Here is a 25,953-nt window from a genome sequence, read left to right as displayed (position 1 = left end):
GGACATTTATTTATTCATTCTTTTTTTTTTCTTCTTTCAAACTAGCAATTATTTTTCAATTTCATGTCTGGGGTGCCTAAAAAACCAAACATTCGATAGCACTTCAGCTCAAAAAACACAGCCCTTTGCTTTCATTGTGTTTGTATTGCTCATACATAGCAGTCTAAGGCATTCTAGGGCATAACAGTCTAAGCATCGTACAGCTCCCACTGACATTGCACACGGACTTACAGTATCGAATGTACACTAAAACCTCGATATAACGAATTTGGATATAACGGTTATAGGTTATAATAAAGTGAGTGACCGATAGCTTTGCCACAGATAGCGTTAAAAATAATTCCTTATAACGAATTTTCGTAGATAACGAAGTATTCTGGTAGATAATGAGATTATAATGAGGTTTGTGGCTGACCTGTGGTTTTTCATATTTCCGCAGCCAATCAGATGTAGGGTTCAAGTATTACCTGGAGTCTCCCATCTCAACAAGTCAAAGGAGAGAGGACGACAGGATCACATACATCAACAAGGGTGAGCTATCTTCTGGCCCGGTTTTCTATCTCGCATTCATCATCATCATCATTCTATTGGCAGGTCTCTTGCATGTAACTTCCTTCCTTGTCACTATCATCTAAAGTCTCTGACCTCAATTTAACTTCTTTTCCCACTATATTCGGTCTGGGTAACCACTTTTATCCCTTCTACTCAACTCAAACAATTTTTTTAGTCTTCCAAGTACAGCCCATCTAATGACTGTGCACTTGGGTTGTGTTAATACTAAATATTCAACATTTAGTTGAATTCAAATAATTAAACCAAAGTAGAATTTGAATAGAATATTTCTTGAATATTTACCACATTTGAAGGGAATCTGGCTACTGAAATTAATTTGGTGCAGGTATGTAATTATTTTCACCGATTTCAATAAAATTGAATCGAATAGAGCACTGTTCGAATCGAATAGTACAACAGTTTTTGAATATCTGCACCCTCTTCCAGGACGTCGAAGAAAGCATGACGCATGCACACCATGCGTCACCAATTCACCCAACCTACAAACAATTGCAAGCTTTCTGTGCAACCTGACATACTCTACTAATAGAGTATATATACTTTCTCTGAATGTGAACTAAAATATAACCCAGCTGTAGTTTTCCTTGAGTTCATGCCCTTGGCTTTCCATATGCATCACCGTACTCATCTTCATCTGGTTGCTAGTACGCCTAGCAAATTTGTTCAGATTGGAACTTGATGTGTACCCCGTTGTTCCAGCAGGTCAGTTCTACGGTATTACGCTTGAGTACGTCCCCGACCCGGACAAGCCTCTTCGAAATACTCCAGTCAAAGTGAGTAGTTTTGAGGCTTATTTCTGTAGACTATTCTGTGGATGGGTTTTAATGCCACCATGCTGGGCTGTAGCCTCGCTGCTTTGCAAGAACTAAACGAATAGTGTTACAGCGAACACATATGCAGGAAAACCACTGGTTTGATACACACGATGTTTCGTGACCTTTTTAACTAACGTCACAATATGCCAAAACACAAAAACGTTGATTCAACAGTGCAAGGTAATGACACCTTTGTGTCTTGTGTAAGGTCATCTATATACAGAACCATATCACTTCACTTCAGCCCTGGCATGCAGCTTTAGCTTTAAGGATTTTACACTCCTTTACAGTGCCCAGACTTTTGAAAATGTTGATAGCACACTCTTTAGACATGAAACATGAGAAAATATACCTGCATGAAAAACGCACAATTCTGTCAGCTGAGAATCGGCACTTTCAAACGCTTGTACTTATTTTTTTATTCTGTCTAGATTCTTGTGGTACTTTTAGAACATGGAAAAAAAAAAGAAGCCTTTCTTACTCATTGAGCATTTAATTCTATGGCTTTTGCTAAGACCTTATGCCCATGAAAATATAGAGGAAAATTTGTCTACCACTTAGTGCATTGTATTTGTCAATCACTCCATTTTATTTTGCTATGGCGTTATGTTTCAGTCGTACTAGATTTTCTATCGGATGTCTAAATATTTTCTCTTTGCTTCCGATTTTTATTTCTTCAGAATCTACAGGCATTTTACATGTAACAGTAGATGGTGGATTGTTTAGTAGGACATCTCTGTTCTAGTTTTATCCATTTGAAATGACTCTAACAGGGTCACCTGGGAATTCAAATGAATCATCTGGGTGCTCAAACAAGATCGCACTTGCTCTGGAATAGGGTAATACAGACATCCCAATGTGGTTGTCCGGGAATTCAAACGAGGGCATCTGGGCCTTCAAACGAGATCATTCGGGCATCATAGCGAGAACAAAAATAAGGAATCTAAGCAGGCTGCCAAAAGTTTTTGAAAGATGCGGCCTGTGGCTGTTAACCCTTCATACGAGACCGCACAACATAAGCTAATTACAGCTCAAACAAATCGCAAAAAAATCCAACTATTGATTCTTGATACATTCACAGTCAAGTACTAAATATTTGAATTCTCTATATAATTTCTATGAAAGCAATGTTACACAATTCCATATACAGTTAAAACCCTTTATTAGAGGCATGCATTTTTGTCTTGTCTATAAGATGCCTCTTATAAGCAGGGTACCTCGTATGCATTTCCCTATCCCCCGTATTTTACTGTATGTATACTGCTGTCGCTTATACCCATTTGTCTCTTATATCAGTGTCACTTATAAAGGGTTTTGACAGTATACCTATGTAATACTTCCAGCAGTGTGCCACCTAGACTGCAGTGTCCCTCCCAAAACACGCATGTGTGTCCTAATGAAGACGTACCTTTGGCTAATACAGTCAAACCCGTATATGTCAAATCCATATGTATATAGAACAGTCATAAAATCCTCATGAAAAAAATATAATATTTTACATGTAAAATTGCTCATTATGTAATAAATACTTCCTTGTGATCCTCTACAGATTCGATATATCCTGTTTCTACTGTGTCAGGCATCTACAAAGTAATGGGAACAAAGTTAGGTGTTCGGCAGCTGTTCTCTGAATGTCCGATTTTTTTTTCTCGTGCTTGCAGAGCCTCATCATGCTCGTGTTCCGGGAAGAGAAATCTCCCGAAGATGAAATCAAAGCGTGGCAGTTCTGGCACAGCCGGCAACACAGTGTCAAACAACGAATCCTCGATGCCGGTAGGTGACATTCGAAATGGCACACGTGCATTCGAGGAGTATAGCCACTCTCTTAAGCTCCTGGTCTTCTCTGACTAACACCCCTTCCTTTTTCTCGTCTGTCTGTTTTTGTGCTTTACAGATGCCAAGTGAGTAGCACTTTTCTTGTGTGCATAAAATGAGACGATGACATTCTCATATGATCGCAGTTTAAAATGACACTGAACAATAAATGGTTTAGCTAGTTGGCAGCATTTCACTATGGAAAAATAAGGCACACGAGCAGGGACACAAGAGAAAACAGGCACATATGTAACTCAAATAAAGAGACATATGCAAACTCTGCAAAATTTTTCACAAAATCTACAAGAGCCTCATACTGGGATTTTAAGGTTTCTCAGTCTTTTTTTTTTTTTCTAATCATGGAAAACAGCCTCGCAAAAATGTTGAATTACCACATAAACCGCATTATTGCTTTACCACAGTACAGAAATGAACTATAAAACTGTGAAGAATGCTGAAGAGTGGGAAAAGGCCACCTGCTTTCAGGGGGGCCAGCGCATTTTGTACTGTCATGGCAAATATGGCATAATTACGTGTAGCACTAACATTACTTGCAATAATTAAGAACTGTGTGTGACATTTATGTGGCCCTGTGAAACAATCAATGAAAACATGCGCGACCTCTCTTTCATTTTCTGTTCCTCTGCAAAAGTTTACCATTTAAAATGTCTTCAGGTTGGCAGGTATAAATAAGAAGAGCCTTCATCTATGCCCCTAACATTGCCAGAGTTTTAAAGTATAAATTACATACACTTTTCTCTGCCCTGTACATGCCATAAATTTTCCTTGTAAGAAAATCTCCATAGTAAAAATCTTGCTACACTCAAACTTCAATGTAACGAACAGAGGCATAACGAATTATCAGTTATAAGAAAGTACAGTAGACTTGTAATAATTCAAACTATGATAATTCATACTTTCACTAAATTCAAACAAGATTAAATTGTTTGGTTGGCCCTCTATTCTCTCAGCGTATTTAAAAGCCTCTCAATCCAAACTGCATTATTCGGTCAATTCATACTTTTTGCAGCTCCATACCAGAAAATATCTACTGCTTTTCCTATAACATTTAAAAATTTACATGTTTATGTAATTCTAACAGTCTAAAAATGAAAAGCAAAAAGATAAGCCCTTCAATGAAAAAGGCTTTGCTGGTAAACAAACGTTTGAAACGAATCACACGCATGGTAAACCGTGATTCTTCTCAACCGATATAGCGCTCAAGCTTTGTGCTGAAGGCCGATATAGCAGAGAAGCAGTTGGCAATTCACGATTTCTTTGAAAGGTGTGATCAGCAGTAAACGGCTAATAAACATGTAGACCTTACACCTTTGCTTTCTGTTCACTGCATGCTGTTAGGGTTTAAAAGCGCTAAAAAAATGTTTAAATCTGATAAAATCAATGCCTTATCATAATGTGCAGTGTCACCTCACCCACAGTCGTATATATGAGAACATTAGATAATTCAAACAAAATTCAGAGGTCCCCAAAAGTTTAAATTAACGAGAGTCAATCGTATGTGAAGAATAGCTTTGTCATAGACACAGTGTTAAGAATAAGTGTTTATTACAAATTTTCGAATATAACGAAGTATTTTTGTAAAAAAATTTGTTATAATGAAGTTTGCATTTTACTACCTCAACGCGATTTCTGACACGCCATAGTATTCAAATACACTGCGAGACTTCCGTCACATATGCTTTTCTTCATGTTTCCTCACTGCATGTTGCCCTTAGCCCCCCCCCCCCCCCGCCCCCTATCTTCCCTTTTAATGAGCGAATATTTTCATATCCGTAAGCCTATACTTATCCCTGCCTGAAAGCACTTCCACTTCAACAAAGACTGTTAAATGTGGGGCAAAGCGAGCCAGAGCTGGGTAGCGGTTAGAAATGTTGATGCATGACCAGGTAACAGCAACCTGTTTTGCGCAGAAACTCGCTACTATGCCACAATTTATTTGGTTGCCTCAAATATTGGAGTTGCGCCTGCTCAGTCCTTATTAATATAGATATTAAGATATTAATATAAAGGCAATGTGACAAATGATGTTGACTAAGTACACCATGTCAACACAGTCTCTCATTGTGATGTTGGCGAATACGTGTCTCAGTTCCGAACTAATGTGCAACGTACCAGTATACAGCTTTAACAGAGGCTGTAGAATATACACCCTTTTTATCTTCGAATGGTTCTAAGTTACGCATTTAGCCATGCATAATTCAGGAAAACGAAAGCTCGCATGTGCTTGCTGCAATATTAATATGCTGCCGAAAGGATAACACCAGGCAGAAATCGTTTCAATAAAGAAAAAAGACAACAGATTTCCAAGGTGTACTGTAATAATTTTCTCTTCTGCAAAAAATGTTACCTTTGTGCTTTTTTTACACGGTAGCATCATCAAAGGTTTGCAATGGTAAGCAATTTTTGATGAAAATTATTAGCAGCCGCGTCACATATTGCGCAGTTTGATGATTCGGAGACATAAGTTGAAAATACGATTGTCATGTGGTGGTGACGCTGAGGAATGCAGCAGACTGTATGTCGAAGACAGAACGGTTTATTTGGCCGAACTTATGGCCGGTAAATGGGAGTCTAATTACAGCAACACACTGGCACTGACAGCGGCAAACCGAGCATCGGTTACCGATCAACTGACAAGCGGTGATGTGTGTCAGCATTAATACGTGGGACGTAGAATGTTCCAGTGTTATCACTAGCAGCCACGCATGTTCTAGAACAATCTGTGCGTGTAATAACATAGGAATGTCCTTAGATTATATCGGTGGCTCTTAATTCATTGGTGCAGTTCGTGCAAGGCAACACTCGCATGAGTAATGGGGCAATAACAAAACTTGACAAAGGAGTGTGGCAATATTGCGCCAGCGTTGCCAGTAATCCATATCGTGTGCACCATATTAATGTTCCCTTCCTGCCGTTACTGCAGACACGAAGAACAGCATGGGCATTATTGGCCAAATCGAAGAGGTCACTCACAACGCCATTGCATTTTATTGGAACCCTCTCGAAAACCCTGCCAAGGTGGGTCGAGTGTTGTGCTTTGCCAAAGACTACGATCGGCAATGATAACTGATGATTATTACTAAATTGGTTAATTACCTTTACTGTGCAGGTGAACGTGGCCGTGCAGTGTCTCAGCACAGACTTCAGTAACCAAAAGGGTGTCAAGGTGAGAGTTGCGACTTTTTTTTACGAAAGCAGCAATAGCATTCTATAGACTTTCGTATCCGTTTGATTCACATATAGACATTCACGGAGAAAATAACCAACAGTTTCGGAAAAACACTGTAGTCCTCAGATCATGCCACTCCCTGGTATGTGGTTCATTCAGTATCAGAAAGCGATGCTGGTGCTTAAAATTAAAGCAATTTTACACATACTATTATCTTCCCTCTGCATACACACTACATCACCCAAATCAAGAAACTGTGTGTGTAGCCACAGAAAGCATAACTGAAGTTATTATGTGAACTATTATGCACTATCAAAAAATCGTGTTTGAGCTTTCATGCACACTACTATACTATCTTTACCCTGACAAATGCCAAAATAGTCTCTTGTGCTAGGCATCCATGGCAACAAAAATGGCTGTCCTAACAATGATAATTTTTACGATCTGTCACAGGGTCTGCCTCTGCACCTGCAAATCGACACCTACGATGAATACAGGGAAAGCTGCACCCCAGTCCACCGAGGCTACTGCCAAATCAAAGTCTTCTGCGACAAGGTAGTACACTACTTCTACATGAGAGATTTCATCAGTATACAAAAGAAAATTATTCTAACTCTTAATGCTTCAACAAAAGATGCTGTCTGAGACGGTTTGTGTGTCACATTGGTTGAGCTTGTATGAGTGCGTAGGTAGTGAGACACATTTCAGAGATAACAAGCATGCATCCCCCATCATTCCGAAGAAGGCTGGAAACTTATTTTGTGCAACTTTTACATTCTGCCAATAGGTGAAGATAAGATAATATAATCTCATAATCAAATAGTGGTTTTGGGACGTTAAACCCCACAAATCAATCAAATCAATCAAGATAATATAATGGCAGCCATAGCACTTTACCACTCTTCCCTAATGTGAGACCTATACCAGCATTTTCCGAGTGTATTCAGGTGCACACTGCTTGTAACAACTTCCCCTGTCTTGAACTGGCCTCTCCAGTTGCATTAAGGATTGATTAACATTCTTAGGACTTAATTGTCATTACTTAGCAAAGAGGTGGTGTTTTAAAAATGCCACCCGATGCATTCCCTGTTGCATTCATGTACTCTGCACTATAGCTGACAACGGTCACATTCGTCCAACGGCAACCTTGCCTTGACAATTTTTGTCTTCAATATATGTGGCCTCCTTCAAATCAGTCTTGCTTTAATGGCTTTTACCAAATACATTATTGCCATGAACAGAAGTATTTTTTTCGTTCATTACATACAGAGCGTCTAAGCACATTGCTTCAACTCTTGCTTGCAGGGCGCTGAACGAAAGACCAGGGACGAGGAACGGAGGGCGGCCAAGCGAAAACTCAACGCTACAGGCAGTTAGCTTTGGTTTCTTCCCGCAAGCGATACACAGGAATGCGGTGCTTTAACACGACACTAGGCTTGTGCGAATAGTGAATTTCTGGTTCGAAGCGAATAGTGATTTTAGTCAAACAATTTTGAATCGAATAGTGTATATGTATATCACATGTTATGAAGAAAAATTGGCAGACTTCTCATGAACTAACTAACCTGCACAATATTCATATATTTTAAACTGAAACAAAGCCTGTTGACATGCTTGTTTTTTTTTTTTTTTTTTCATTCAAAGGAAGAGAATACAACTCCGAATTGTAGCAGAATTTGACTATTGGTAGAATGCAAGTGATAACCTGTAAAGCATCTTATGTTTTAATATTTGCAATACTTATAGCATATAAACAGGTAAAACAAGCTTTTATATGTAAAAAATGATGAATCAATATGAGGGTAATATGTTCACATAAGTGCAGCTTTTCAATAGGTGTTTTCGCAGCTTAGCACCACTTCACTGCAGTGAAACCACCCTTAAAGAGATTTTGCGCAAATTTAATAATGTACATATTCGCACAAGCTTACACAGCACGTTGCGTGCATTGCATGAAGCTACCCCGCATCTGCTTGAAGCTCTTTGAAATTTGCACTTGAAGCTCTTACAAAAATGCACGCTGGTGAACGTACAGTATTTTGCAACATTATCTATTAACATCCCAACATGCCCCGAGATTTCCTGCTAGTGGCACTGCGATAACCATCCCTGAACTCGCACGCTTGCGCTTATCGGCTGAAGCATGCATATTTGTATATTTGTAAATGTAAGAATGTACACTCAGACCCCATTGTTGCATCTTACACGAAAATAAGTTCGTTATATCTGAAAATATGTTGTACAGGTTGATTCTTAACACTATACTTATTTGGGGACAATTTTTCATCTATTTCGTTATATCCGGGATCGTTATGCCGTCATTTTAGTTAATTACTTGCAACCTTTGAGGCTAAGCAATGTTTCACTCGGATATAGTCATAGCACGAGAGTGAATGTAAATTGATTATTCGTGGCAGTTGAACACATAAATCTAATATAGCAGAAACAGCGAGTCATACATGAATCAAAGAGCTTTCAGCTAATCTTTCATCAATTTGCAAAAAGCTTCACCTAATGCTGCTTTACTAATTGTATTTTAGCTGCAAAGATTTCTCATTTGTGTGTGTGTTACTCCACAAATATCCTTACAGAATGAACTGCACAAATATAAGCTCAATAATAACATAACTTTATGAATAATTGATTGTTAACTTAAGGGTGGGAAAAAGCACTAGTGTGTCTGGTTTAGCACGCGTGATGTTTTAATCTCCACTCCACATTATACTATGAGATAATCTGGTACTAATACAGTGAAGATAAACATAAATTTAACAAGCTTCTTTTTGTAATAGTAGCTCACACCAAATGCACAAGTTCTTTATTGCACGAAAAGAACCTTGATGGTTTGTCTACACGTCACGGCTGCTTCCGCATATAGACAGTGAAACAATATGACTGACCTTTTTTTTTTTTTTTGAACACTTTGACAAGGACAATCTTCATGCGGACAATTTTTTTTTAACACTTTGACAAGGACAATCTTCATGCGGACAATTAAAGCAAGTAGAAATAGTGCATGCTCTACGTATATTGTTTAACGATGCCTCCAGATAAGAGCTGCGAAAACTTTTAACTGAGCAGCTGATAGTATGAAGAGTAAAAAAATGAGTTGTACTAACAGATGTTGCACATGTTTAACCTTCAGATGGGCGCAAGAAGATTGAGGAGATGTACCACCAGTCCTGTGATAGGTCCGAATTCTACTCCATGAGTGATCTCAATAAACCTCCAGTGTTGTTCACACCAAATGAGGACGCAGACAAGGTAAGCTTGCAAATCAGATGAGCTTGTGTACCTGCCAACTCTGCCAATTTTGGCCGGGAGATTCCCAAATTTTGAGCAATCCTCTAAATTTAACGGGCACAGCCATAAATCTCGCCAAAAAAGAAAAAAAAAACACTGCTTGCACCACCGCCAAAAGAAAATAATAAAAGCTAAGGACATTGGTCCTAAAGAACGTTGGTGCCTAAAATCCCTTCTGCCAGCGTGCACCAGTGTTGCGCGAAAAAGCGCGTTAGGATTGTCAAGGGACTTCTAGCTGGCATGGGACAAGGCAGATTTTGAACCTTAATCGTCAGTGCGTGTACGTGATGTATAATAACGAGCACCACTATGATTGCTGCCATCCACAAACTTCCCTGCCAATCAACGTCAATGATGTAACTGGTGCCCTGACAAACAGTAAATCAATACGTATGCCATGTTTTCTCAGTCATGCTTCTTTTTATCAACTTCTCAAGTCAGCACTTGTCCCATTCCTGTTGATAAATCCATCAGCTCTTTGTATTGTAATTTACGATCATTCCAGGATGCATAGACAGATGTGCTAAAGCTTTCTGTGGGAAACATACTGATGCACAACTCACTCTGTTGCAAGTTATGAAGTGCAGCCAACACACTAGTCTTCATTGTCAATGAATTGCCTTGCTGCAGGTAGCCGGAATGGACCTCAATTTCTACACAGGCCCAATGATGGCGGTGGACGATCCAACCTGTGCCGAGTAAGCACAATTCACAAACATTGCTACATCCAAGCTGCCAGCATGAACAGCTCGCATGCTAAGACATGAACTTCATTGAATTCAATGCTGACATTGCCCACTTACACTTTCCTACTGCTTGACAAAGTAGAAAGTTTGAGGTCATAAATGGCATAACTGTGGCATAACTCACCCCTGCACGTAACCCGCAGCCCCAATCTGGAAAAAAAAATCCCCGCGTATTTTTATGAACCTGCTTTCCTTGCATTATCTTTGAAGCAGTTCCGTAGAGTCAACTTGTGCACTGACCCGCACCAGAGTCAAGGTGCAAATTTTAAGCATATCTTTTGTAGATAATGCAGGATAAAATATGGTAGCTTAACTTGAATTACCCTGCACAGGCATTGCTGCCTAAGTCCATACAGAACTAGGGGCACTGAGGTCAATTAGGTTAGTAAAAAGAGTTTTTGCAGGTCATAATAAATCTTGTGAACATATTCTTGAGCTCCCGATCTAACGAGCTCGGTTTAAGTTAAAGAACAAAACCATTAAAAAAATGAGCTCAATAGTTTTTTTTATGGCATATCGTTTTTAGCCTCAACTCAAACTTGCAGAGCAATGCCACATTTAATTAATAGTTTAGAGGCTAACCAGAATTTCACAATAATGATCATTGCTGGGGGTTTACATCCCACAACCACAGAGGTCGTCACAGATCTTGTGCTGGAGGGCACCAGAAGCCTGTGGTTCTTAAAACGTGCATCTAAATCTAAGCACACAGGCCTTTTGCCTCCATCAAAATGTGGCTGGTGTGGCCTGGACTAGATAACACGATAACCACTAAGTCCACCACCGTAGGTCCTAGAAATCTTCAAGAGTATAAAATAAGACAGGCATTTAGAAGGAGACAGAGATTCGAAGCGAACAAACGCTGAAGAACATTCAACACAGTTAACATTTCAACGAGGGAACTTGATCGAGATGTTCCAAAAAAAAAAAAAAAAAACAAGCACCAAAGCTGAGATGAAGGCTCCACCGACGTTACTTGTTTAGCGAATATTCATCAACCTTATTTCAGTGTTGATGCATGCTCACTCTCAAGCTCGACTAACACTGACTGGTTTCAAAAGACATGCACATTGGCGCTGTTCTCTTTTGTGCATGGAATCATGCCGTTTGAACTGTTTCTGTGCGCAGAAAAATAAAGCTACCCCCCGAGGAACTCCCAGCTGCTGCTGTGACGACTGCTGACTGGCCTGGAATATTCGGGCAGGCCAGGTATGGATACGTTGCAGGGTTATCAAAACGTTATTTTATTTTCAGATTGTACACGCGCGGTAGTGTTTTCCTTTTGCACTAACATTGCTGATGACAGCAGCAGCCTCATTTGCACCAGCTGGGAAGGTCCTGTTTGTCTTTTCCATTTCCTGCCTTTGTTGAGTACTATACGTAGTAGCATGCAAAAGTTTGGGAGTTATGGAAGCTGCGAAATCTATACAATCAAACCTTATCATGACGAAATCCCGACATGAAAATGACCTCACTATATCCAAAAATTTGTTGTGAGTGTATATCCATAACCCTGTATCTATGACAAGGCTACTTATTCTTTATTTACCTCATTTGAACTTATCATTTGTTGTACACTCATACCTCACCATAACAAACTCGCACCTGTGAGGAAAATACTTCGTTATATTCGAAAATTTGTTATAAGCAATTATTAGTAACACTCTAATAAGGCAAAGCTATTGGTCACTTCGTTATAACAAATAATTGTTATGTCTGAAGTCGTTATATCGAGGTTTAAGTGTATTCATATTCATTATATGAAGGCTTGAGTGTTCTACAGCATGTTCTGCATTGCGAAGCGTTTCTCGTTGCATTACTTGGCAGCATGTAGGGACACAAGTACATACACATTCAGAGCACTTAGTATAGTGAAGCTTCCATTTATGTTGGTACAAGTGAGCATAATGGGGGCTAACGCAGCGTTGATAGGAGAGATTGAAGAAATTAGAAGTGGTAAAACTAAAAGATAGTTTAAGAGAATGGCCTCGCATAAGCCGTAAAGTCTCGCATTACATAATAGAGCTCTATCCAGATTTAGTCGTAATTTACCCTGCGCATCAGTGAATGGGTTATAGGGATTAAAGGAGTTAGAGAGCGTAATTAGTGAAAAAGAATAATGAACACTAACAAGCAAACCACACATTTACGTGAGTGTTGCAGCAGAAAGCTTGCTTGCTGCGGTAACACTCACAGGCACACTCACAGGCAGACACACATGTGAAATAGAGAACATGGTTTGGTTCCTATTTCTGTATGCAGGTCTTTTCATGCCCATCATCTACATAGTATAGTGTGTATATTATAATTACTCATTCATCTTTTACAGGAAGCCTTAGCCGAGTATCGACAGACTTATGAAATTGCAGAAAAAAACCTTTCTTTGTTAGAAAAATAATTGAATTCAGAAGACACTGATAAAGTTCTTTTGACTGTCGCAACTGGAATTCTGGTTTAGTCTCTATTAAATGTTTTGTGCAAACAGTAGTAGTCAAATTGTCAAGTTTAGAGAGGCTCAGAACCCCCACAACAAAGACACTATTTTGTCAGCTATATCTCCTAAGACTACTACTTGAAGTGATACAATATGATACATTTTGAAGCTAGGCAGATTTGGAAATGTGCCACTTACTGTCTAAAATTAGCACAGTGGTTCATTACATCAAGGCTATCGCTTCAGCTTCAGGATTACAAGAAAAGATTGCCATATTCCTAGCTCCTAAGCTTTTGTGGTTCCCAGACCATTCCACGTCCAGATGCTACTGCTTTTCGGTGCAGCCGAGGCCTATTCCAATTAAAGCTACCAACTAGAATAGCTGTACTGCTCCTCCTTGCAGCTTTTTGTCAGTGATGTCGACAAGCTCAGCCAAAGGAAGCCATTTCACGCTAAATGCAACAGTGTGTCTTCTAAAACTTGATATCATGCATGGTTTTGAATGTAGGCAATGTAATGTTCTAACAAACCACATACACTTATGTGCTTCTAAAACGTATCCACTGCAGACTTTAAGGAGAAACTGAAACAGCAGCGAAATTTTCTTTTTCGACATGTCTTGAAATAAGCTTGCTTTATCTGTAGGCTCGAAAGGAGGGAGAAACTTGAACCATGTGCCAATGATTCAGCCATCATCAGTCCACCGCTCAAGAAGATCAAGGTGTATCCAAGTGATCGAGGTAGGTGTGAGAGTGATTTGGGATACTTTCTGCATCGATAACCATGTGGGCAAAGATTGCTCCATCTTTCAGTGGCATATGCGACAGGCAACCAACCGTATGGTTATAACAGTAGAGAGAAACGCTAGTTTTTGCGCACTAGCATTATACAATATCACGATCCTAGAAATGACACTCTTACCGCGTGACGACGCTTGGTGAGCGAGCAAACGCGTGAAAAGGAAATGCGGATGTAGACATTTCTTTAATATTCCCGCACTAACTGTCATGACATCGTAGAATAGGACGGCATATACTTGGTCTTATCCAGTTCCTAATCGGTGAAAATGAAGTGCATTGTTATCTGTTGGGGCAACAGACCTAACATCAGGGTTCATGTGGGTCCTTGAAACCCCTGAGAACCCTTGAATTTGAACAGTTCGTGTTCAATGCCTCAAAAGTGCTGAAATTTGCACAAATCCTTCAATTTTTTTTAAAATAAACATTGCCACACATTTCACAGAACATTATTTGTGGTGCCGTAAATGCACCCAGTGGCGCATGTGATGTGCCTATCACAAAAAAAAAGGCATATCAGTAGCTTCTGTGAGGAACCAACACCATGCATTTTTGGAAACTCGGAAAAGAAAAGAGCAGGAGGATGAGAAACGGAAGAAATGTCGCATTAAAGAGGATGTTGAAATGCTTACAAAATCAAGAAAAAGAAACTAGAAGGCACTGTTAAAAATTAACAGCTACAGTAGAATCATATGCAGAAAGGCAGAGACAACTAACAATCTGATGTGCATCATCAAGTCAAGCACGCTTAGTAAGACAGCCAATACCAAGCAGCAGGAGACAGCCGTCATTGATATGAAGATTCAGGATATGCAACAAGGCATTACATGATAACTCTTCTTAAGTCTTTGCTATGTGAATAAATGTTTGCGTCTTATGTCATACTCACTGAAAGTGCTATCTGTGCAGCCCTAGGACCCCATGATTGAAAACTGTCTGGAAAGAAAATGTCATTCGAGCCATGTTTTCAATGTCTGCTCTAGTGTTCTCAGAGCACAGTTGTTTCACTCATGTCATTGTTTCACTCTAGTGTCCCTTTTATTCTTAAATTAAGTGGTACTGACGTCAAAGACGGTGGTACTCTCTACTCTACACACACGTCTTTCGTCCTTAACGTATTGAACTACAGTACATACACATATGCATGGACATAGCGAATATCAAGCAATACCCACACAGATACGAAGCTCTAAATGTAATTTCCAGCTCATGACTTCTGCAACAGAAGTGGAATCTCAAACGGGAAATGAACAACCACTGAAAGATGCGCAACTCTTGCAAGTTTACAATCCACAACACTGTAGATAAAAAAGTAAAATGCTTTGCCCAAGACTGGGAATTAACACCTGTCGTCGTTGGTCTGTGAAGCTCATCTCTGTTGTTTTTGCCTTTGTTCACAGTGCTTCTGTATGCCAAACGGGAGAAGGAAACTGTCTTCACACCACTTCATTTGGTGCCACCTTCGCTGGCTGGTCTAGCGAAAGCAGTAAGTCGCTTTATTAACCCGGCAGGGTGCATACATGTCCTTGAAACAATTTTTAGACCACGAAGTTGTTTACTGACCCTTTGAGGCTAGACGCTTTTGTTATAATAGCAATACCCATTGATTTACTGTAAGTCCAATAATATGAGTCATTTTTTGATAACTTTTTAGGGAAAACTGTCTTAGAAAGTTCAATGATAACCTAGAATTTTCTTCTTTGGAACCAGTACAAACGCTGCCCGGCTGTTCAAGGTACAAGTAGCGGCGCAGACAATATGCATTAGCAGTTCTAAAATGCATTCAATTCTTTTATGTTGTTTTACATGAAGGGTTCCTGCACTTAATAGCCAATGTGCAGTTGCATAGGTCTTTTCTGCTTATCTTATTAGCCGCAGCACTTGCTCAGCTAATAGCCAGTGCATGCTGACTGATCAAACAATGGTTGACGAATCATCTTACTTAAGTAGCACAAAAACGGACAAGAATGCAAGTGCCAAATGAACTGCCAAATAAACAGACATACTTTGTCCTTGTTTGCCTTTGCATGTTCACTTCCCAAAGAGTGCACTTCGCTTTTTCTGCCTCATAGTTTCAACTGTTTGCCGCGATAGCTGTATACCTGATTTGGCACTTTTCTAATGATCACAGAACAAAGCCATGCTTGAAGAAAAGGTTCAAAAGCCACTGTTGCATTCCTTACATGGTTCTTCCTTTTTTTTGCATTTCAGATTGAGAGCAAGTACAAAGTAGATGCTTCAAGCTTAAAGAACATATTTAAGAGATGCAAGAAAGGGTAAGCTCGCATTTTATGTGCGACCTTTTATACAAATGCCTTTTATACAATTGGCATACCTGCCAAGTCTCCCAGATTTTAGGGAAGACTCCCGGATTTCAACCAGTTCTTACGTTTGTACCGTTGTCCGGAAAATCTCCCGAAAATCGAAATTTCTGGCCGTGATCTGGCCGCACTGACAAAAAAGCGGCCCAATCCGATCTAGGCTTTTCGCAAACCCATCGCATTTTACTGTTTGTACACGAATTTAGGAGACGTTCAACTAAACAGACAGTAGTCTCCCAGTGATGCAAAACCGGCCGATACGAATTTATGAAATTCCCCAGCAAAATTCATCTATGTCTGTTGGGCCAATATTGCTAATGCATTGGCTAATGCATGGCTAATGCATTGATTTGCCTAAGGTCCGTTGGCTTCGTATGGCATGCAGTCGCTTTGTCACAAAGCTGAGTTGATTCCGTGAAAGTTGTGCAGTCCAACTTCAACCCCTTGACTCTTTAGGTTCACCAATTCAAATCGGCTCATGAAGTTCTCAACCAGCCATTCCCTTATCCAAAACAAAAACCAAAACACAATAATAAACAGAGCCTCAAAACAAGTGTGTGCGAAGATGCAGGCACGAAGTATAGGCAAACTCATGTACAGTAAACTTTCAAACGGAACCCCAAAGGACTGGAGAAGTATGTTCCCAGGAGTTCCATTTAGTACTGAGATATGAATATGGGTTCAGAATACAAGTACGAGGCAGTCATTCCATCTAAGCAGCAGCTTCGTTTAGCAGATTTTGGCTGACTTAGTCTACCGTACTACCCACCATTTCCCTGGTGGCCGAATGATCGCAGCACCAGTTTCCTCTAGTCAATATTGCTGGAAAGTTTTTATCGTGAATGTGAACGTGGACAATCGCTGCACAGTGTTCATGTTATTTGAAAATAAAAAATATTAAAATGTAATAAAATACGTGCAGCTTGCATCAGTCGCGCAGGGCTAGAATATTAGCAGAGCTTGACCTAGATTAGTAGCAAGATCTTAATTACTAGTCCTAAATATAATTACACGAATTAGCATGGTATTAATTAGTAAATTCCTCTCTTTCTCTGCTCCTGTCTTAGGGTGACTGTACGAATGGATGATGATATGGTCAAGCACTACTGCAACGAAGACATCTTCATCATTGAGCTGGAGCCGACCAGCGAGGACTCCATCGACGTGACGTTGGTGGAACTGTGAGCCCAGCAGTGCCTGCCCTGCCGCAACTGCCCACTGTACATAGCCGAGTCCCACGCCACTGTTGTACCATACTTCCGTTTTTCTTCCAAGTTGTCGACCACACACCAAGAGCGGCAAGGCGATGTGCGTACGACTGCCAGCGATGCACTGGGTCGATGTTACCGCTCTTAAAATGGGCTGTAGGGCACACCCCTACGATCCCACTCTGTTGGGTCGAGCTACTTTTTTACGGCCATCTCTACAATGCTCCGCTCTCTCTACCCAAATTGCAGAGCTGAGATGAGTTACTCAAATCGGCCTGTTCTCTTTCGCTGTCTTCGCGAGAATCATTTTACATGTATTGGCAGAGGGCTATACCTCCATTTTTTTTACTACATGTACTTTTTTCACGGTTGTGACGAATGAATTTTTTTCGCTGTTACGGGGAAAGAAGAAACATCTTCTGAATGATAGCTCAAGCCTGATTCCAAGTGTGGATGCAAGGCACTCTCTCATGTTCTTTTCTTCATTTTGGAGAAATATTTGTCTTAAAACCATCATCAGGGTTGAGCTGTATACACCAAACTTACTCTTTTTATTTCAATGTTCTTTGACCCCACCTGTGGCAAGCGTGGCATTTTACTGTAGAATTCCGTGGAATGCGAATGTCGTAACTGTTTCATGGTTAATTTAGTTGCCAATTTTTTTTTAATCAACAGAGATATACATTTTTATATCGCTTGTGAGATGGTATGTGAGAAAAAGACTCCTCATAAGACATGCATGCAAGCTTGCACAAGAGCTTTGTAAATAGTTTAGAGAAAGCTTGCACGCATATGTGACTGTGCTAATCTTGCCACAGATTGCGGAAAATGACAGAGTTTGACCGGCGTACAAATGACTCAACTTTTTCGAAATGTCAAAAAGTGCCCCAACATGCAGACCAGGACTCTTTAAGTAGGCAGGATGACAATGTACCGTGCCAAAAGTTCTTAAAAAATTACCTCAAGAACATACTTAAAAGGGACACTGAAGAGTGAATAAAAATATTAATTACTGTTACTATTAACTGTAATTAATATTGGTAATGAATAAAATTCAATTCGTCTAAGATTGATGAATAGGCCAGCATTATTTGACAGCAGAAGCTTGGTGTGCCAGAAAAATTACCCATGGGAATCCCCAACACTAAATGTGAAAAAGCGTGAGATAACGACATGCAATTCGGGATGTCTCGCAGAGTTGCTCTGTCGTTCGGGAACTAAATTGGAGAAAAATGGTGTTTCTGGCTTTGTTCATTTCTTTGTATAACAGAAAATCCCTTCGTTGCCAGAAAAAAATGCATAACAAGCATGAAAAGAATTGATGAATAAATCTTCAGTGTCCTTTTAATATTGGGGCACACTTAATTTGACAGGCAATTTTTGTATATGTAGTCTCCTGCATGCAGCCGCAGGGGGTCAAGTCACGAACATTCCAGCCAAATGCATTGACATTCGCATGAAGCCTATATACCATTTCTTTTTTCTGTTCTGCATTTGCCCTCATTAGTAATATTCCTTGATAATGAATTTCATGACCCGCAAGCCAGAATACTCCTTAAGTTATTGCTTCTTGTTCACATCTTTTATATTCTCCTACAAGGGGCCTGCAGCATCGCCTTTTTCGTTTGCTTCGAGCTCTCTCTCCAATGCTGCGCCCGTCTCTTGCTGCTTTTAACGCAGAGCTGGTCGTTTGGCGCAGATTATTGCCTGCGCTGACAAAATGCAATGCTTTCCTCTGCGAGCTGCGTCACTCACTCAGAGGGTTGTATCGAGGTCACAGAGATTAACTGCCATTGTGTCTCTTTTATTTGTTTGTTTTCATCTGTGCAAGAGTGCCAACATTTCACCATTTGGGGGATCTCTGCGGGAACACCAGGACGGTTAACGGCGCTTGAAAACTGTAACTGTCTGTGAAGCAGGCACTTGTAACGCACCGATCGCGATGTGCCCGAGAGCCCACGAAAAGTCTGCCGACGTTGAAAGGTAGAGCGCTGCTCTGCTTCAAATATGAAACTTCATTTCTGGCAGTAAAGATGAAGAAAACCGTCGCTCTTTACTGGCAGACTTGAACAATGCATCGCACATGCCCGGCACCTAGGGCGCAGATTTCGCGAAAAACTAAAACTTATTGCACCTTGTGTAAGCCGTGTGTTTAAACGTATATGGCAGCGCAGTGCGAAACACTGCCCCTTCCTCAAGCGAATTGAGATTTACACAATCACAGAGCTTGGTCGGGGAATCCAATCGCCTCTCTGAAACAACGAATGGGGGTTTATCGTAAAATAACATTCCTAGTTTGTTCCGTGAATTGCGAAGCCAACAAAAATTTGCTCTTAAATTTCTTTGTGGAACTAGCTCCAAAAAGGACTCGTTTCCGCAACGGGTTTTGCAACGACTTTCGGATCATTCAACTTATGTTCTGTTCCAATACTCACCGTAGATGGCTAGATAGACAGCTAAATGGACGGTGGCCATCTTAACTCCCATTCTAATTCTCAAGTAGCCGGCAAAATAGACAGCTCTGAGAAGACCGCAATGTAGACAAATGCAATGCAGACCATTTTGCTGTCCAAAGAAGATGGCAGCTCAGTGAATCGCTCAGATAGATCGGATCTTGTCGGAATGGTCGTCTGCACACAAGCAGACCTTTCTCCAGACGCTCATTGCGAGTAGTGTTGAATTTTTTTTATTTGAACATGAAATAAGCCAGAAAAGACAACAGTTATGTTTGTTTATTTTAGCTTTCTCTTCTCAACACGAGGTGGTGCCTTGTCGCACGTAAGCCGTCAAGACGTGTTCCATTTCTCGAACAGCATAGGCTCGGTGCTGTCTTCTAAGCTGTCTGCAAGGACTGTCTACGTGCTGTCTTAGAATTGGAACACAGCCTTAATTTCAATGATGGGCACTTCATATAAAGCATGGCCAAGTCCCTTATTTGTAATGATGGACAGAGCATAAACAGATTTAGAAAGCATCATATACACTCAAATACAACAGTATTGCATAACCTGTGCTACAGCATGCCATTCCCTTGCTTTTTATTATTATTATTATTTATGCTTGTTTCGCAAAAGTACGCATCCCCAAGCTGCACTCGCTTTAATGTTACTCTTTTATTTTCATGCTTTCCTTTGCCAGCGTGCCTTCTTGCTTTTATTTGCTTAGGATACGGCTCATTTTTAGAGTGCAACCGAAGTGTTTTCTGTTGAATATATGCTTGCTTTATATCTCCTTATATCCTTTATGTTATGTATTCGATTCCCACCCACAATCGAGCCAAATCGCTATAGGATCGTTGAGTCTAGTTCATGTTTATGAGTCTTGAAAGGTCTTGCGCATTTTGAGCGCTTTGTTTTTCATAGGATGCTATCTATATTATATATATCCAACACACACCGACGCATATACACACATACACGCAATATGGACACGCTGCAAATCTTTCCCGCCACTGCATCGCAAAACCTGCACGAATGCCGCCAGCTTGCATCGCACTTCGCTGCGCCGCACGGCTTGGCACTGTCTCATGCGATACTTTTCCACAACCTCCATTAAGCGGCTTACAGAACTGCTACGGCAAAGTGGCCGACAAGAGGCGACTCGCCCGATTTTAACAGGGTTCAGAATTTTTTCGGTTCCTACTATATCGCGAATCTGGTGCACCGTTTCGTTTTTACCTCAGTGTGCAGTTCTGGAGTCTGTGTGGCAAAAGTTTCCTTCCTTGTGCCCTTTCGCGGACTAACTACTGCGTAAATTGTCGTAGCTGTTTCTCGTCTTAGTTCCCCTCTTATAAGCAGGACATCGAAGCCGTAGATAAGACAAAATAACTTCGACACTACCTGAATGCTAGTGTACTCCAACACTGTGCAGTACTTACAGATTGAAACGTGAGAATTTGAGGCTAAGTGCTGTGCATCTTTCCGCTTTCAGCATCTCTAGCTTGTGTGACCTGCCACGGCGCACTACTGCTGATTCTAAGATTGCGGTATCAAATCCCACACCACCATGCCCGCATTTTGACGGAGGTGGAATATTCTAGGCCCATGTACGAAAGATTTAGGGCACATGTTAAGGAGCACCAGATGTAAGTGGATGCATAGTATGCAGAAATGCAAATTGTAATGGTCGAAATTTCCGCTGCCCTCTACTAAGGTGCCCCTCACAGGTTTTGGGACGTAAAACTTCGACAAATATTATTGAAACCAAGACAAGCATAAGGGACATTATCTGCAGTTTCTTAACTATAGTGTGATGAATATCTTTTAAATTCCTTTCAATTTAATTGAGAATAGCCGCACTGCAGTTAAGAAACCACAAATAACATCCCCCCACATTTTCCTTGGCCTATTTGTCTGTCAGTTTCATCAGTTATGCATAACATAGAAAGTGACCCCCTTGCACAATTCTTCTTTCATAACAACTATTACTATATTTGAAATCATAACAGTAATTTTGACTTGAATTTGTACATCAGAGCCATCATTACCTTTATTGGCAAGCTATGCAGCAACAGTCGTGAAGAATCGCTCGTAGCACATGTACTAAACAAAAAATGTCGCGCTTCAATCCGTGAGCACAGTACATGTGCTAACATGCTGCGTAATGCTGTTCTTCCAAGATGCCAGCTGCACCGCACCTGGGCACGGCCAAAGCCATTGCAGCTTAACATAGGCAATTACAACCTCTTTCCAGCCAAAACACTATTTAAAATAATCGACGGGGTTTAACATTCCGAAAAACACAATATGATCATGAGAGACGCAGCTATGGAGGGCTCCAGAAATTTAGCCCACCTGGGGTTCTTCGACACCCACATGAATCGAAGTACACGGGTCGCAAGCATTTTCACCTCCGTCACAAATGCAGCCACCGCAACTGAGATGGTCGCACTGATTCATTGCTTCGAAGCTGCTTCGAAAAGTGCAAAGATTGTCAAAAATTGAAGTATAAATACCCATGCATCATTTGCCCAAATAGTCTAACACTCTTCACAAGCCCAGTCCCATTTGACAATTAAGAAGTCTGCAAGACCGGTAGAGATGTCCAGAAAAATTTGTCAGAAGTGCAACACAAATGACATTCCTTCTAACTGCACTTGTTCACTCGATGTCACTGTGACATTGGTGGGCTTGACCACGAACGACGCAGAATCATGATAACCAGCGGTCCTTGGTTGCCAAAACGCTCATGTCGGCAGGCCTTTGCTCGTAGCAGCTCTACAGCCAAGAGTACGCTCACATTCCCAGCCATATCATCCAGTGCCTGGCAGCGAATAGGGGGGGAAAACCACAAATGTGCAATATTACATACCCTCTGTGAAGACAGGCCTAGCTACTTACATGGACTCTGACAGCAGTAACAGTGAAAGAGGCATCTGTGTAGATTTTCACACATTTTGGAAAGAATTTTTATATTTAGACGAGAGATTCAAGATCGGGTGTTGGATGAGCTGTATAACGTTTTGGAGAGTCTGCAATTTTTTTTACTTAATGCCATGATCTTGTCTTGTGATTCAAAAGGCAAGAGGGTGGTTATCAAAACAGCGTTGGCAACTGTTGCACAACCTACAGGCCACAGTCTAGTTTTTTTAGGACATCTGCAGGCTCCTTCATTTTTTACCTGTGATACAAGTCTCAATTTTGACAGCGGCGAGCGACGGTGCGTCCCAAATCACAAACGTCCCCGCACGAGGAGACGCAAGACGAGTATTACTCGAAGCCAAGGTCCCTGCACGTTAAGCTTCCCTTGTCTTCATCACACATATTTTTTTTTGTATACAAGCATTGATGTGTAGCACTTGTTTCATATTTTTTATGTGGATGATCCTTATTTGTATGTAATGTTTATTTTTCTTTTCTATTTGTGGTGTTTGCATGGTGGCATGCCTCGCCAGGGGACTTCTTCGTTTCCCTGAGATTCATTTGGTAAAAGATGCAACGAGTGTTCATCCTGACCTATCACCGTAGCCGCGAGCACGCGCTGTGGTTGACAGTGGAGGTCGGTGATGTACTAAAATGCATGCTTTACAATCGCAAGGGAAGGCAAAAAAAAAAAAGTATGGGGGGCAAATTAAAAAAAAAAAAGACACCCTCATCTATACAGTGCCATATTTCTATCCAGACATTTTTGTTTCTCTTGTAGTATATGTGCTTGATTAAAGACTCGAAGGTTTTTCATGTCTGAAACCTTCCAAGTTTGAACAGTTATCTGTGTTGTCAGATGCTTGCATTGTGTACCTTGGTTAACTTCGTCATCTTTTTCAATGCTTAGTTAAAGACAGGTCGTCATGCGTTGCCGGCCTTAATGGCCATGACGAAAGCCTGGGGTCCTTAAAAAGATATACTTCCCAAAGTCCTGGCATGCTGCAAGTGTTTCGTGTTGTTTTTTTTAATGCTTGGTGTACTCCACCACGCGATGTCCTTGCTCTTAGAGGATCTCTTGCTCCCCCACGCATTGTATTCATTTGTCTGTGGGAACATACGAGTATATCTCTACTTACATTATCATGAAAACCAATAAAGCTTGCCACACCTTGTTGCTCTCAGCAAGTGTCTTTGTGCCTGTTTCTGCAGTTGCATAGTGCCAAGCCATAATTGACAGCTGGCCTTTAATGCAGGCGCTACACTCTGTGCATGTCGCGTGATAATGCAAGACAAAGAGTGGAGACTTGGGCATGGGTAGAAATTTATCTCGGGGTTACGTTGAGTTAACTGGCGTCTATTGTGGACCAAATAAAGTTTCACTCACTCAGTGGAGAGGAGGTATTATTACCCTTTAAAGGCATGGTGCCATCGAGGCTATAACAAGCCTGTTGTGGGTTTCCTCTGTACGCAAGAGAACTCCACACGAAGTATCGGGCACAGCAAAACATTTCGGATACATTTCAATTCACTTCCAAGGTGTGCCCAAATGCTCATTATCTCAACCGAAAGCCATCGCTAGCGCATCCAATGAAAGTTGCAGGGACGTCACACCAGATCTGCAGTGACGCCAGTGACCTCCGCCACCTCCACAACAAATCTGCTGTCAAAGCATCAATCACTACATTACTCGCCGCTGGTGCTTGTGTGGCATGTGCATGTGAGGGCAGACAACACAACACAACGTGCGTCACAGCTTTGTGTGGTCACGTGACCAAGCCACCTACACTGCTACGTCACTTCCCAACTCGCGTCAAGACACGGAAATGAAAAGTTGGCCACATCAATAAAGCTATAATAAATTATTAAGCGAAAATTCATGAATGTTGTTGCGTGTATGCATGAATCGTGGACATGAATTTTGGTGCTTTGTGGTACTATAAAAAAATGCTTGCAGCAAAAATGCACAAGTCGCAAATTTTGTGGTGGTGCCCACATCTTCAGAGAGAGTGTGTGTGCATACAATCACACCCAAAATGCAACACAAAGGTATTCAGCCCTGCCCTTCCCCTTTACGGCTGGTTCATGTTCATAACAATGCCTTACCTAGCTTTCACGTCATGTGGGAAGCCGATACTGCGAATATCAGTCGTATCACCTAGCATTTTTCTCTTCCAAAAACATGTGTGCCCACTCCATCATCTTTCTGCTCTAGTATTTTTTTCAAACATCAAAACGTCCCTTGCTTCACTGCATTTAGCGGTATCGAGGCAAGAAAATCAACAGTGAACAGCAATATATTGGGAGGCTTGCGCATTATTCTCGACCGGTGCGATGGTGGATTACCCGCGTAGGTCTTAAGCACAGAATGTCGAACAATAGCCCAGCGCGAACTCCTACAATGTCTGTCCACGAAGTACATTTGACAGAAGCATATTGAATCGGTGTAGCGATGGGCTTGCCTGAGTAACCAGGGGCGTAGAATCCTTTAAATTTTAGTATTTCAGCAGCAGGCGCCTTTTTGCCGCCATGAGCGTCGTTTGACACCCGTGTGTTTCCTTCGCCGCTTTTAAAACTAATTGGTTCTAGAAACGTTGTACTGAGGGCAGGGGGGTTGCTCAATTTCTGTGACTCATGTGCTTCTACTCGCTAACAAACGAAACTACACGCACCACACGCGTCCGTCACACACACCCATACGGGCTTACCTTTGTACTTTCGAAGAGGCATTTACGTTGAATGACAAACACGCTTCAGCACGCACAAGTTGCCAAACTAGTGCACCCAGTCAATGTCGTCGCCAATCAACACACTTCGTTGAGTAAACTAGAGCAAGCAGGTAACAAAACGTCGAACTACCCGCGCCTTGCCGCCTCGCACTACGTCAAGACAAATTGGCTTGGTTTGGCTAGAACGTACTAGAACTGGCTGCTTAACAGCGTAGTTTCTGTTTCTGGACAGAGCCGTGATCACGCGGTTGGCAAGTTGACCACGAGGCGGAATTTTGAGTGTGCAGAACGTGTCAAAAACTGTCGTACGCCCACCACACCGCCCAGAACACACCTTTTCAGAGGAGAGAAAAAGCGCCGCCATCATGGGCCATACCGCCATGCTGAGCTGCGCTACAGTGTACTAGCATACACCCAAAGTTGCGCTAAGACCCTTGACAGTGCTTTTTTGGTGTGCCATTCCGTCTTAGCGCAGCCCAGAGAGGATTGTGGCGGCGTGCGGGGAGCAATCTCTGAAAGGGTATACAGCACCCTCATGGTTTGGCACACCATTGTGGGTAGGACTTCGAATAATACAGTCTACATACCTGTGGTCATCACCACAAACTGACTCATATACACGGCAAAGGAGTGTGCATTAGGTCTCGAAGGTTAACGATTAT

General features: G+C 41.2%; 2 protein-coding genes across 2 annotated transcripts in view; one reads left to right on the top strand and one right to left on the bottom strand.

Annotated features, from left to right (window-relative positions):
• wb (wing blister) overlaps positions 1 to 20,043 on the bottom strand; it is a 399,222-nt gene extending 379,179 nt beyond the window's left edge. The window contains exons 1-2 of the mRNA XM_075873404.1: positions 19,638 to 20,043; positions 10,260 to 10,385 (exon numbers count right to left, since the gene is read on the bottom strand). Of these exons, the coding sequence (XP_075729519.1) occupies positions 10,260 to 10,385; positions 19,638 to 19,689 (178 nt within the window). The 5' untranslated portion in view covers positions 19,690 to 20,043. The remainder of the gene's footprint in view (positions 1 to 10,259; positions 10,386 to 19,637) is intronic.
• On the top strand, positions 10,331 to 23,746 carry LOC119163661 (grainy head). The gene is made up of 6 exons (XM_037415711.2): positions 10,331 to 10,394; positions 11,571 to 11,651; positions 13,522 to 13,616; positions 15,074 to 15,159; positions 15,885 to 15,949; positions 17,062 to 23,746. Exons 1-6 carry the CDS (start codon positions 10,336 to 10,338, stop codon positions 17,177 to 17,179), a joined length of 504 nt encoding a protein of 167 aa, XP_037271608.2. The 5' UTR covers positions 10,331 to 10,335; the 3' UTR covers positions 17,180 to 23,746.
• Positions 23,747 to 25,953: the final 2,207 nt, after the last annotated feature.

This window comes from Rhipicephalus microplus, chromosome 9 (genome assembly GCF_043290135.1).
Source record: "Rhipicephalus microplus isolate Deutch F79 chromosome 9, USDA_Rmic, whole genome shotgun sequence".
Classification (NCBI taxonomy): Eukaryota; Metazoa; Arthropoda; class Arachnida; order Ixodida; family Ixodidae; genus Rhipicephalus; species Rhipicephalus microplus.
The sequence above is the reverse complement of the archived record's forward strand: the minus strand, read 5'-3'. Positions and strand labels throughout refer to the sequence as shown.

Bases quoted from the DNA above. Each gene is read 5' to 3' on its own strand.
- LOC119163661 (XM_037415711.2), top strand. From the start codon at position 10,336: ATGGACCTCAATTTCTACACAGGCCCAATGATGGCGGTGGACGATCCA. The intron at 10,395-11,570 runs GTAAGCACAATT...TTCTGTGCGCAG, and splicing joins GACGATCCAACCTGTGCCGA to AAAAATAAAGCTACCCCCCG. The intron at 15,160-15,884 runs GTAAGTCGCTTT...TTTGCATTTCAG, and splicing joins TGGCTGGTCTAGCGAAAGCA to ATTGAGAGCAAGTACAAAGT.